At 39.9% G+C, this 14,376-nt stretch overlaps 1 protein-coding gene across 2 annotated transcripts in view; it reads left to right on the forward strand.

Moving 5' to 3' along the window:
- Positions 1 to 12,376, forward strand: part of DNA2 (DNA replication helicase/nuclease 2) — a 32,301-nt gene extending 19,925 nt beyond the window's left edge. For both annotated transcript variants that reach the window (XM_026650893.2, XM_026650894.2), the window contains 7 exons: positions 1,857 to 2,050; positions 2,150 to 2,239; positions 2,332 to 2,533; positions 8,317 to 8,406; positions 9,023 to 9,205; positions 9,912 to 10,058; positions 11,835 to 12,376. In XM_026650893.2, the coding sequence (XP_026506678.1) occupies positions 1,857 to 2,050; positions 2,150 to 2,239; positions 2,332 to 2,533; positions 8,317 to 8,406; positions 9,023 to 9,205; positions 9,912 to 10,058; positions 11,835 to 11,891 (963 nt within the window). In that variant the 3' untranslated portion in view covers positions 11,892 to 12,376. The remainder of the gene's footprint in view (positions 1 to 1,856; positions 2,051 to 2,149; positions 2,240 to 2,331; positions 2,534 to 8,316; positions 8,407 to 9,022; positions 9,206 to 9,911; positions 10,059 to 11,834) is intronic.
- Positions 12,377 to 14,376: the final 2,000 nt, after the last annotated feature.

The raw sequence follows: 14,376 nt of genomic DNA on the forward strand, positions 1-14,376 counted from the left end.
AGTCGTGTGTGTGGGTTGTGGTGAGGTGTGTGGGTTTTTTTGCATTTCTTTTGTTTGTGTGAAATGAAATGAGGTGGTTTGTCATGGTTCACTTCTATTTGATGTTCTGTTTGTATAATAATAGTGCCTGAAGATCTTTGACTGAGGCCCCATTGTGCTAGACTCATAAAATAATAATAAATACACACACACACTCTCTCTCACACCACTAAGACTGTCATTGCCCCAGAGAACTTACAGGAAGTGTCTACATCACAAAAAACTCTGTTAGTTGTCTTGTTGGTAGGCTCTGCAGCGAAGCAGAGGACTAAATTGGTATGGGAAGTTACTTACGTTTTTACCTTTTGATCACTTCAGTCAGGGTGCAGTTGGGGTGAGGAAGATTGCACTGCCATCACCATATATGTCTTTAATCCAGAGAACAGGGACACTGTGACACTTCCTGGAGGTACCCAGAGTTGATGCACTTTGCTACCACCTGTCCTTAGTGTGAAGAAGTCTTGTTTGTGCCTGCCATGCGTCAGCACCCCTGCCACCCCCCCACCAGCCACTGGCAACAGAAACACTCCCCTCTAGGCCCCACTATCATTCTGTAGATTAGCAATAGGCACACTCAAGCCCTCCGCGTGTGTCCTTAAAATGTTCAGCCCCTGGTCCATTGGACACTTGCAGCATATTCCAAAGAAAAAGTACACCCCAATTTACCAGTTCTACCTCAGATTACTGCTGGGCTTAACTAACAGCACTTATGTTTGATTTCATGGTAAATCTGTTTATTTCGCAAAGCATAGCAATTCAAGTAATAGGAAGTAGAAATTTTGGAAACAAATGGTTACGTACAAAAAATAACACACATTCTGAGCCTAGACTTGATTAACAAGTCTCATGTCTAGTAGAGTATTGCTCACCCAAAATCCTTGCAGCGATACATAGCCAGCTGGCTGTGACCCTGGTTTCATGAGACAATCCTGCTGTAAGTTTGTCTCCTAGGTGAAAGATTTGGAGTGCAATCCAAGACACTAAGTTATATGGGATCAATCTTTTGTCTTGATTCATAAGCAGGACACCCCTTTGCTGTTTTTCTTCCTGTCGATTTCCTCTTGTAAAATTCACAATATCTCAATGCGCATCTTGCTCAGTATGCAAATAGGCATACAGCGTATTGTAGGTATATAATACACAAGTGGCCAGACAGGGAGATGGATGTCCGTCATCTTCTGCCTGAAGGGAATATCTCTGAGATAGTCACTGCCTGGTGACCTGCCTAGCTCTACAACTTTAAGAGCATCGTTTTCAGGATAGATATCGAACTCCTTAAGTATTAGCCATACATATATTTTTCAATTATTATGACGATCAACTTTCTCAACAACAAATCTCACGTGCCACCCTTTGGTGAACTATTATGCAGATATCTGACCCAGGGGAACCTGTACAACCAATGCACTCCTGTGCCTCCTGCCAGTTAACACCAAGTGGTCTCTGTCACAGACACCAGTCTCGAGGGCAGTCAGTCCAGCACCATTCACAAGCTCCATATTTGTTTAATTAAATTTAAAAATAGAATCCTAAACACTTAGCAGGAATGAATCCTGAACTGGATGCTAATCTCTCTATTCCAGAACTACTTTTGTTTTGTTTGTAAATCAATATATTGTAAAGTTTTTGGATTATATGGAGTTTAAGGGCTATGTAAAACTCAGACTCCCAGTATTAAGGGTTAATGGGTTTTTTAAAAAATGTAGCTTTATTTGATTAGAGGTCAGACTTATTAATGTAGAAATTGTATTTAAAATATGAAATGGGAAAAGGGAAGAAAATACCTTTTTATCTGTAAGATATGTCCAAATTTTCAGCCAGTAGTTGCAACAACGTGCATGGGAGTAAACCATCCAATTTTTGCTTGGAAACTGTTTGACTTCTGCATAGTGGATGAGGCTTCTCAAATAAGCCAGCCAATCTGCCTGGGTCCACTCTTCTATTCACATAGGTTTGTGCTGGTGGGGGACCATCAACAGCTACCTCCACTTGTACACAACACAGAAGCAAGGTAAGATTAAATGCTATTGGAAAAACAAAACGTGTGTGGTGTTGGGGCAACAAGTCAACTTTCAAGGCACTGACTTACACGTCTGATATTTTTTAACAGAGATCTTGGCATGAGTGAAAGTTTGTTTAAGAGACTGGAACAAAACAAGAATGCTGTTGTCCAGTTAACTGTGCAGTACAGAATGAATAGGTATTTAAAACTATTTCAGTTACTAGTGATTTTTTTTAATGTAAATTTCAATCTATAAGACTTAAAACTGCTTTTGTTTTTAAACTCCATAGTAAAATTATGTCACTAAGTAACAAGTTGGTGTATGAAGGCAAATTGGAATGTGGCTCAGAGAAAGTGTCCAAAGCCACTGTTATCCTGCCAAACTTAAAAAACTTGAAGCTGGAGCTGGAATTATTTGCAGATTCTTCAGAAACATGGTTGAAAGAAACACTTGAGCCAAACAATCCTGTGTGTTTTCTTAACACAGAGAAGGTAAACTTTGCTTGCATACTTCCATTTATCTTCACGCTATCCTGCCTTCAAAATACTGTATTTTTATTTTGATGTTTGTAGACCATATTTGCAATATAGTTAATTGTTTAAAGTTTAAAATTCTTACGGCTTTTACTTATCAAACTTGTACAACTTATAGAGTATAGGCAACAGTATGTTGTCTTAAAAAAAAAAAAAGTCTCTTCCAGTTGTATACAAAGTGTTCCGAACTTCAAATGCTGCATTAACTGAAATTATTTAGCCAAGAGACATTCTCATCCTTGTTGTTTGCTTACACTGTACAGCTACTGCTATAAGCACCACACTTCATGGTAAGCAGGCAAAAAGTCAATTCAGAAGTCTGAGCATTGGCTGTCTTGAAATGTTTTGCATCCAGCATCTTTAACGTTATGAAAAATTCTAAATGTGTTTTTGTTTCTTGAAATGTACTAACTTCATTAATATTGAGCCAAATTCTGCACTCAGTTACAAGAATGCAACATGAGTGACATGACTGGAAGTTCTGAATGTGTAACCAAATAGTATCCCTTTCTAACCATTAGGAAACTGTTTCTGAAGGTTTTCCATGGGGCAGATACGAGTTGCTTAGGATGAACATTTCCAGCAGCAAGGCAGATTGTGACACTCTGGTTGTAGGGAATTCTTCACAAAATCTTTCTCTTGGGATTGTACCCCCTATATAATCTGCCTTGCTGTTCTGTACCTGACTATGGGCTGGAAGCTAACTTGTGGGAGGGAGTGAATTACTTTCAGAATGTATGATGATCATTCATGGGGACTGGAGCTGGAATTATCTCCAGGGAAGGAAGGAGGCTGGATTGGAGCACTTCAATGGTTGTGGGAGGAGGATGAATGTTGTGGGCAGAGAACTTTGTGCTCTATCCACTATACGACACTGCCTAAGGCTATGTCTACACTGCAAACCTTACAGGGGCACAGCTGCGCCGCTGTAAGGTATGCAGTGTAGCCACTTTGTCAGCAGGAGAGAGCGCTCCTGCCAATAAAATAAAACCACTCCCAATGAGGGGTGGGTGGAAGCTTTGTCAGCTGGAGAGCATCCCCCACCAACAAAGAGCTGTCCACACTGGCGCTTTTCATCAGTAAAACTTTTGTCGGTCAGGGTGTGGTGTGGTTTTTTTTTTTTTTTTTTTTTTTCCCCCCACACCCCTGACCGACAAAAGTTTTACTGACGAAAGTGCAGTGTAGGCATAGCCTAAGTCCTGTAAGGGAGGCAGCATGGTGTAGTGGTTAGAGCAGGTGATTGGGAGTTGAGGACGTTAGCGTTTCTCCTCTCTAAAACTGATTTTAGTCCCTTCTATATCACTCTACAATGGCTTTGCCAGTCTCCATTGCAACTGAAGGAAGTACAGATCTTTCCTCTGAGCCAGGGCTTGGTCGACTGCCCCCTCAAAGAACTCCCCAGAATTCCCAGCCTCCAAGCAGCACAGACAGCAGACTCCAGGTCTTCCTTTGTAGCACTTTCACAGGAGTTTGTCCATGCCCACTTCTGTGGCTGGCTGCCTGCCAGAAAGATTTAACTAAATGTATCTCAATTTCTTCATTAGCTTTGAGGATTTTCTTAAAACTGTTTTAAAGTATATTTTTTGTTTTTGTTGTGGCTTTCTGAGGAGGGTGTGAAGGTACAGCACCTCTCCTTCCCTCTTCATAAATGTCATAGAAGGCTGCTGAAACTCTGCTTCCAGATGGCATGTGGTCAAGGTCCATGCCAAGGTGGTTGAGTTCCTTTTTAATTGTACAGGAGTTTATCGAATCCTCTTCTCTCTCCCCCCCCCCCGCCCCTGCCCCCCAAGTGCTGGTTTACTGCTTTCTATCCAGGGTTGTTTTTTCCTGTCTGTTGCTTGCTTGTCAAGTAGTTTGAAAGGAAGAAGTCTTTCCTCCATTAAATTCCTAAATTTCATTTATGCAGTCTAGTGTCTCCCACAACTCTGTGAAATCGGGGCTGTTCCCCTACCTTCTACAGTTCTGGAAATGGTTCAGCATCACAGTGTAGCCTGTGTTGTCCATGCCTCCAGAACTTCGTTTCTGTGGCAGCAGTTAGCAGTGGCTTGCTTTGCTGCTGACCAATTCCTTTGCTAACTTTGATTTTTAGTATGTTTTCAGGAGTAGTAAACGTCTCCTTTCCTGGATCAGGTAATTGGCAGCATGGTGGCCTCAGCTACCTGGGGCTGCTTGCAAAAAGCACCTTCCCTCTGACACACACCTGCTGCCCCTCAGGCAATGGGAGAGCTGTCTTGGAAACATAAGGTTAAATAAAAGCAGCCATCTATATTGAGGCAGCATTTACAGTCTCTTCAGAGGGTGAATTATTCCCCTCCTATTCGTAGCCATCTGACCCTGAGGAGCTGCAACTTCAATGCAGAAAGGCCTGATCAGGAGCTTCTGAGCATTTTGGTGAGAGCATCAACCTTGTCCTTAGATGCTGTCTGCCTAGCTCTGGGAGTAAGTCCTGCAAAAGACCTGGAAGGAAAAGCCCTTTTAGAATCCTTGAAGTCCTTGTTCTTAGCCCAAGATACTGAAATGGGTCCACAGCTTCCCCCAAGATGAATCTGGGGATTCCTATGAACAGACCCCCATCCCCCATGCAGAGGGAGTGGAGACCCAAAAAGGAGGACATAAAGATACATCTAGAGGATTCCAGGCTCTTGATAAAAAGAGCCACAAGAGACCTTATCCCAGCCACAACAATGCAGGAACCCCAGAAGAACAGGCAAAAAGAGCCAAAAACAAAGGAAGCATAAAAAGAAAAGAAAAATATAGAAGATCTAACTTTCATCCTCTGGCTCCTCCTCCTCCATTGAGGGAGAACTTTCTGATTCAGGCTCTGAGCAGAACAAGGAGAAAAAACAGCCAAGGTTTTTTCCCCAAGACGAATTTGCTACTGTGTGCAGGAAAATGCCATCTTCTGTACAGCTCCAACCAGATGAGGTATTAGATGAGAATTCAAAGGGTGAATACCTGCCAGGGAAATCCCCGCCTGAGAAAGGAAATTCCCATGCATCCTTCTTTTTGAAGATGTAACCAGAGATTAATGGGAACACCTTGATAAGGGAAAGCATACGAGCAAAATATGTACTTAGCATTTTTTGACTGATGCATGTTTTACAGTATCGATCAGAAATACCAAAGGTAGAGACCACCCTTAGGAGTAGTCTTTGATTTTCTTAGCTGCTTTGAGCATCCATGGATTCTTCCTGTTTTGCAAGAGGTGCAGTGGCCTGACTAGACTATCTAAAGGCCCTGGATGACAAGGATCATCCTGAGTTCAGGACTATCCTTAAGAGATTGTCCCTGGTAACTGCTTGTGTTCACTAAGCCATCTGCAATTAAATGAGGTTCTCAGCCAGGGACATGGCATGCAGATCAACAACCCAGTCTGTTTTTATGCACTTGGCTAGCAGATGGCCACTCCAAACAAATCCAGAAGTCTTACACATGATCTTACAGACACTTGGCCTTTCATCTGTGGATCTTTCACCAGGAACAGAAAGCTTGACACTGCATTTCGCAAGGCAAACAATTTACAGATCACTAGGCACAGATGTTCTTTCACACAGGTGGCTGAAGCGCTTTCTTTATGCATTCCCACAACTTCTGCTTGCAGAAAGGGTGATTGAGAAGATAAAATGAAAGGAAGCAAAGTTGATAGTTCTAGCTCCACGCTTGCCAAGCAGATAATAGTTTTCAGATTTGGAGACTTGGCATTGGAACCCAACCCCACTGTATCAACCAGTGAGTCCACAAATCCTTCACCAAGGTCCCATTCTCTATTCAAGCCCAAGCTGTCTCCATGTGACAACAGAGCTATTGAGAGGAAAGCATTAAGTGCACCCTGTTTTCCTCCAAGGTGAATCAGGACTGTACTGGCCTCTGCGTGGACTTCAATGCTAAAGGGCTACTCCATCTGGGCATGGGTTAGCTCATGGTGCCAAGCAGATAGAAATCCCAAGGACCCTGGAATTTCACATATTCTGGATTTCCTTCAGAACAGTATGGACAAGGGATTGTTGCCTAACACTGTAGAACATTAGTTGTCAGATTTAAGCAGTGTCTTAACACACTGCATCCTTGGGCTCCTCAGCTGAAAGTTTGCAGGCTGCAAGATTTCTCAAAGCAGTCAAACTGGCTAAACCTGTAGACAAACCAAGCTTTCCAAGGTGGGATTTACCACTGATGCTAAAATCCCTAATGGCTATCCATTTGAACTGTTAGCTGTTAGGCCTTTTTAGTTTAAGAAACCTTGCTTCTTGGTTGCTAGCACGTCTGCTAGATGTCTTGGAGTTGGCAGCTCAGGAACCATACTGTGTCCCCCATGATGATAAGGTGGTTTTAAGGACTCCAGAATTTTTCTTATCAAAGGTGAATTCCTCTTTTAATTCTAGATGTGCCAGGAAATGAGCTTCTCATCATTTTTGTCCAAAACAGAAAAGGTGTGGTATAATCTGGATGTACTTAGAACACCAAAGTTCTACCCTCAGGTGCATTGAATCGTTGAGAAGATCAGGCTCCTTGTTCATGTTCTTCCATCTGGAGTTCCAAGGCCTTCAGGTATCCAAACTATTCCTGGCCAGATGGATTAAGTTGTTATGCATTGTGGTGACACAAAAGGCACCAGGTAAACCTGTTCTTGAAAAGGTGGGTTTTAATTCTTTTATGATCTCTAGCAACCTCTTGGGCAGAATGACATGTGTCTCAACTGAGCAAACTTGCAGGACAGCAACATGGTGTTTTATCAACACCTTTATCAAACACCTTTTTAAGATGAACTTTCTATCCTCTTCAGAGGCCTCCTTTGGAAGGAAGGTGCTGTATGCAGTGATCCAAAAATAACTTGCCATTTTACTTTCAAGGGGAGACTTCTATATTTCAGTCTTTCTTAGTCTTTCCCTTACTAGTTACTTTACAAGCATCACAAAATTGTGGGAGATGCTGTGCTACGAAATAAAAAAAACTCTTTACCTAATTATCTTTTTGCTAGCAGCATCTCTTCCAATTCTGCCCTCGCTGATACGACTTCTGTAGCCAAGGGGCAACATTTATTTTGTCTAGTTTGTGAAGGAGGTAGCCTACTGTACATAGTTCACTGCTTGGCACTAAGGTTATTGTTGATGATTATGTGCTAAGAGTTTCTACGCAGCTTTGGATTGACGCTTCTGGTTGGCACCTGGAGAAGGGGGGCATGACCAGTATGGGCTGAACAATTTCCAAAACTGTAAAGAGTAGGGGAACAGCCCAAGTATCACAGAATTGTGTGAGACATTGCTAGAAGAAAGGAAGTAATGAGGTAAGAAACTTTCCATTGTCAAAACTCTGTTGCAAGTGGTTTCAGTTGAAGAGTACTTACAATTTTTATTTCTAAAGCTGAAAAATACTATTATTCTGGAGAGTTCTTCCTGAGGGGTGGTTCTAAGACCAAGTTCAGTTTAAAAACAAAAATGGTCTGCCTCCAGTTACCATGGAGACAGAATCCCCACTGTGAAGACTGACATGGAGGTTCCTAGAATGAAAAGTCACAGATAAGACAGAATTTTCATTTTCTGTGACATTTGGACAAGCCACTTTGTGCTTCAGTTTCCCAGCTGTAAAACAGTGATAGCCACCTGGATAAATTGCTTTGTGGTTTTAGGATGAAAGGTGCTATTTGAATATTAGTAGTTTTACATGAGCGAATGTAATACAATTTCATTGAATTACTGAACAAAATATAACTTGTGCATATGATAGTCATTTGACTTTTTATACAGGTTCCAGCACCAGAACAGGCAGAAAAAGGTGGTGTAAGTAACATGACAGAAGCCAAACTAGTACTCTTCCTCACCTCCTTCTTTATTAAGGTATCTTTCTTTTTAATATGATTGGAGGGAGGGCAAAATAATTGTACTTTAACAATGGTATAAAACTACTGGAAAATGCAAACCTGCATGTTCAGGAATGAACTGGAACCTCAAAGAGTAAACTGAAGGCTGGTTGAATGGCAGTCCGATGCAGGGGTTAGAATTTCAGGATCTCATTTTGTCTTCTGCCCCGAGCCTGGCTGGGCCTAGAGTGCATTGAGGCAGCATGTTCGGTCCTTGAAGGGATGGGGAAGTGCCTCTTTCCTCTTCAGCGACTTCTAGAGCGAACTGGGAGTGACATTGACTCACATACTCTGGTGAGAGCTATGTTCAGCCTTCTGAAGGACAATCAGCTACAAGGGATTTCTTTAAAGTATGAAGTAGAGGGAGAAATGAGGACTTTGAGGACCCCCTCCCTCCTAAAGTGCCAGGGAAGGCCAAAGCTTGGGGCCTGATTTTAACTAATAACTGTGCTTAGACTTCCTTTGATAAATGATTTGTCATATTCTGTAGAATTGGGAGTTCCTAGAGGGTCTCTTAGTTTGGGGTCTGTTCTACAACCAACTACACTGTCATGTTTTCAAATCACTCTTTTTTGCTTTTTCTTTCTGTTAAGGCTGGCTGTAAAGCTTCAGATATTGGTATCGTATCTCCATACAGACATCAGTTAAAGATAATCACTGACTTGATGAAAAGCTCATGTATCAGTACAGTGGAAGTAAATACTGTGGACAAATACCAAGGAAGAGACAAAAGTATCATAATAGTATCTTTTGTTAGGAATAACAATGATGGAAATGTGAGTGGACCATATTTAACTAAATGATTCAAAGACATTTCACAAAGTTAAGACTACCATTAACTGAAATCCTTAAAATAAGACCTGAATACTTTTTACTGAACATGCATGAATATATTTTATTCATAATTACATCTATAACAATTGCACTTACACTGGGAAAACTGAGTGGTTAGTTGGCATTTACAAAGTAATATAGACTGATTAAGGATATTTTTGTTAAAATGCCATTTTTAATTGTTTGTATAGAGTCAACAATTTGCTCAACACTTTGATAGCATGCTTATATTTTAAAATGAAATATTTTAAATTTGAATTTAGTTAATTCATACTGTTTGGCTTTGTTCTCACACTTGAATAATGAAAATAAATTAGTGGGTTTAACCTTTTGTGTTTCTAACCACTTTCATTTTTTCTCCTCCTCTAGCATATTGTTTTAATGTTTGGGTTGGAAAAACTTAAGAATGATTAACAATGTTATATTAGAATTAAAATAATAATGGATTATTTATGTTGGCTAAATTTTTTAATGCATCTTATAGAAACATAATTTGGAACTAAATTTGACATGTTCCTTTTAAGAAATATAAGCAACCTCCTTGAGATTTAAAAAATTGAAGATGGGTTGTACGTCTACACTTTTCATTCTTCTAAAAAGTTGGAATGTAAGGTGAGAGAGAATAAATAATTATATTAATTTCAACAGCTTGGAACACTTCTGATGGACTGGAGGCGTCTTAATGTTGCTATTACAAGAGCAAAGCACAAATTAATCATGCTGGGCTGTGTTCCATCACTGTGCCGCTATCCTCCTTTAGAGAAGTTACTCTGTCATTTAAACTCTGAAGCCATGATATCCTTTTCCTATGCACTTCAGTATATCCTGATACTCTTCCTGGATAAATATGTTCTCCTTAGTTTTAATATTTGAAAATGGAATAAATTACAATAGTTGAAACTGCACACTTCTATTGAAACAGACTGGAATTATATGCTGAGAAGGGTATATACTACAGAGAGTGCTTTCAAGGGAAAGAAAAGGTGCTGCTAGACTGGGGAGCTGAAGCTCTGTAGCATGGGAAGTGCATCTTCAATTTGCCACAGGCCACATCTGACTTATTGTAAATATACATTATTCTTAGAATAGACAACCTTAATATTTGCCCATATTTGTAACTTGCAGTTTTGCCAACAGCTTTCCATTTACTAATGGATGTTAGGGTGAAAGTCCTCTATGAAAAAATGTCAGTAAAATACTTTGTGCAGTGGTCCCCATCTCAGTGCTGTAGACTTCCATGTTTGCAGCTAGTCTACTTATTCAGTAACTTAACAGTTGAATAGGCAGCATCTCAAGAAGAACAGGGAGCACCTTGTAGATAGTGTAGATTCTTCATCTTGCAAAGTTGTAACAGCCTATTGAATTACAAGTTCTGTTATTCAGTATGGTCTTCCACATTGGCTATTGCTGCCATGAAACACATTCTGTGTTCTCTCATGATTTGTGATCAACACCAGCAGCCAAAGGAGGCTACTCAAATACGATTTCCTTGAATGTTGGGTCTTGTGTGTCTAGTGTCAGGAGTTGTATCTGTAACAGAGCTATAGCAAGATTTGGGGCAAATGTTTCAGACTTTTCAAGATGCACAAATCGTGGCCTATACTACATGGTCAATCTGTATTACAGTGGGAAAAGTTACCAACTAAACATATTAAAGGGGTATGCTTTGGGTCCAGCTAATAAGTGAGTCCAAAATTTGTAATTGTATCTTCCACAATTTACAAATCCGCTTTGATTTAAGGGCTTGTTTACACAACGTGACAAGAGTCTCTAAAGGGTGTGACTTGCAAAGCGCTCTAACTGCCTGGCATAGAACCTGGTGACTTACTCTAAAATTTGGCTGGGCCAAATCTGAGAGAATGGTGGTGTGACCCTATGCACCAGGTTGCAAAACTCAGAGTGGGGAGCCTGGCCCAGCCCCATGGGATAGAAGCTGCTGCTGCTGCGGGGTGAGTGCAGGGCCAATTTGCTTACCAACCCTTCCCTGCACACAAGACTGGGAGAAGTGTTTGCCTAGGCTCAGTGATGGGCTAATGTGCCCCTGGACATGGCACCCCATCTAGAACCTTCCTGTGATCCAGACATACTGTTTGGGAAACACTGAATGAGGCTACACTATTTAACATTTTAAAATAAAGCTACATAAAAACAGGCCTCTATTTAACCCTGTTTTTCTATCTTTCCATTTTATAGTCCAGTAGATGTGGTTAGCATGTCAACTTTTTATTTCCTTCAAACGTGTGGTGGGAGAGGGCATGTATTTAAAAGGAATTGTATTGATAGTGCAATAATTAATAAGGCTCCTAGAACTGAAAAAACGGTACCTTTTATATACATAATCTCTCTTGTTCATTGAGTCTTTTCATTAGACTTTGTCCCTTCTCAGAGTAATTAGAGAATCCTATAACTGCTAAAACAGAGCACGTGAAGTGGGAAGGTTTGAAGATGGCATTGTGATATGCCCAATAATTACTTTCGACACAAGACAGACCCTTACACTTATAAACTGTCTTTTGCAAGAACAAAATATTATCCAAGTATTTGAAGTTTGTTTTCCTTAACTTTTATTACATTTTCAATCTTCCGTCAGGGGCACATGAACGTGTCTATCAGAGTAACCTTCTATGACTGTAAAGATGAAGAATTTGAGGAAAAAAGTCATCTTGTTCATTTTCTACATGTGCAGCTGAATGCAAATAATGGTTTAGTAGACTATGGGTGCTGAGTGCAGCATGTAGTCTGAATGGATTTGATTTCAGTCTGGTTTCTCAAACTGTAAAAGTTTCTTCTCACCATATTGCACAAATTCTTATAAAGAAAACAAGTAATTTTATTACTAGCGTGACACTACCATATCAGTAGCACAAAAGTCTGCACTTCTAGAGGTACTAGATAGCTACTCTCATATTCCATTTTCCTGTGGATATATATTTATCTGTGTATTTCTTGTGGGCGATAAGAAATTGCTTACTTGCCACTCAGTACAAATAATAGACACTGCTTTGAGTGACTACATTTAGGATCATTTTGGTTTTGCAGATTTTAAAATGTAGTTCTTGCATAGAAATTCCCTTCTTTCTTGCAAACTTTAAGATCATGTTTTTGTGCCTCTTAGAAAATATGAGAGAGTTCCCTTTTCTATTTCCAATACCCATCCTGTTGCTTTCTTTTTAAAGTCTATCATACGTGTAAGAACATAACACTCTTTTATGTTTACATACATAATTGTATTCTAGACTTCTCACACTGACACAACTTGATAACATATTTCCATCTTCCACTAGTTTTTGGATAAGTTCTGAGAAATGTGATGTTGATATACCTATTTGCCTATAAGAGTTTAAATTATTTTAGCAAATGAAAGCTTTTTAAAAACTTATGGGGTGAAATCCTGGCCAACCTTGAAGTCAATGGCAAGACTCTGACTTTAATGGAGCCAGGATTTTATATGTAATATTGGCTTTCTTTTGGGAGTTGTTGGGTTGGGGACAGATTTGTAGCTTACTGTTAATAAACTTACATGCCAGGTTGTTTCCTTAAATGATGCAAATTTCCCTTTACTTGACATAGTATAAGGAAGCTAAAATAGAACTACCTCATGCTTAACGCTTTAGTTTATGCTATTAACCTAACATTAATTTGTAGATTTTAACTTTTGACTCTTCAAAAAGACACTTATGCCTTTCATTGTATTTTTTCACATTTCTTTAATGTCAAAGTTGTGTGTAAAGCATTGTTCATGACTTTATACATTAGATGTGGGCATTTTTGGTTTTTTAAATTCACTATTTTTTGTAATATTTGTAATGTAATAAAAATTTGCTAAATTGTTACAATTGGGCTAGTTATGGCACTGCTTGAATCAAACAAAATATCAGTATTTTCAGTTGAAATGCTTAGACACGATGACTTACTGTGTAACTGAACTTTTCACGTATGTTACTGTTTTGTTTTGTTTTTTTTCAATAGCAACATAGGCAGCTGGTGAAAATATCCTTTGAGGGGGCTGAGCCCACCACCGTTCACTCTGCAGAGGCAGCTCCTGTTGTGCAGGTTTGGCCTAGCTACCCGTTCTGGCCTGTTGGGTCTCGATGCTCGCAGATTCAAAGGAGTGCACCACTGGGTCACTTGATGTGCCTGTCCGTACACAGGTGGTTCCTCCTCCCCTGCAACATCTGCCTTACTCCCTTCTTGGCTCTGGAGCTGCTGGCCAGCGGGCTTTATCGGCTAAGCTGGGTGGGTGGTGGGCAGGCTCAGAAAGTAGATTCAAAGGGGCTCAGCCATACCTAGTCTTAGCAACCTGCCACCTATGATAGGCAGCAAACAAATATTTGAAGGTGGGAAAGTTTTAAAACGTGTAAAAATTATATCTGGTTCCAATACTTCAGTCAGCTTGCTGGAGCAATCTGGCATCTCTTTCCACAGAATTTTTCCTTCAAATTTGACTTGTCAGTAGTTGCTTATCTGTGTTTTGAAGTTTGAGATATTTAATATTATAAGCCAAATCCTCAGCTGTTGTAAGTTGACATACACTGATTTATACCAACAGAGGATTTGACCCTATTATTGATGATCAAAATCAGTATTATGATAACTTAAATGAAAAGTTTGTAAAATCTCACACTACATGAAAATCAGGCATAAGGGTAAAAGTCGGCCATCTCCCTCTCCTCCAGTAGTTAAAATGTGCCCTCTTCAGAGAGTGGAGTTTAGCTGAAACTAAGAAATACCTACAGATGAAACTGCACTGAGCTGAAATACATAGAAATGTAGAAAATATACCGACAGAAAGGAAAATATGGGATTCATTTAGAACCTAATAATCCAGGAGTGTCTTGGTGTTAGAATAACAATTTAAGATTTCATTTTTAAAAAATCTTAATATCCAGTTTTGGGTGGCATCAATGTATAAGGATACACAGCTAAAGTGTGCTAAATTCAGCTCACTTTTCTAATATAGAAACTAAGGCCCTGATCCTAGAGTAATATTCACTGGTACAGAAATGCAGGAATCTCCAATATCAGATACCAGGATTATAGCCGAAACCAGGACTGTTAAACAGCTCTTAATTTAGTCTTCTATAAAAGTGAGATCTTAAGAGTAGTGAAAAAG

Source organism: Terrapene carolina, unplaced genomic scaffold (genome assembly GCF_002925995.2).
Source record: "Terrapene carolina triunguis isolate 2854851 unplaced genomic scaffold, T_m_triunguis-2.0 Scaffold95, whole genome shotgun sequence".
Taxonomy (NCBI): Eukaryota; Metazoa; Chordata; order Testudines; family Emydidae; genus Terrapene; species Terrapene triunguis.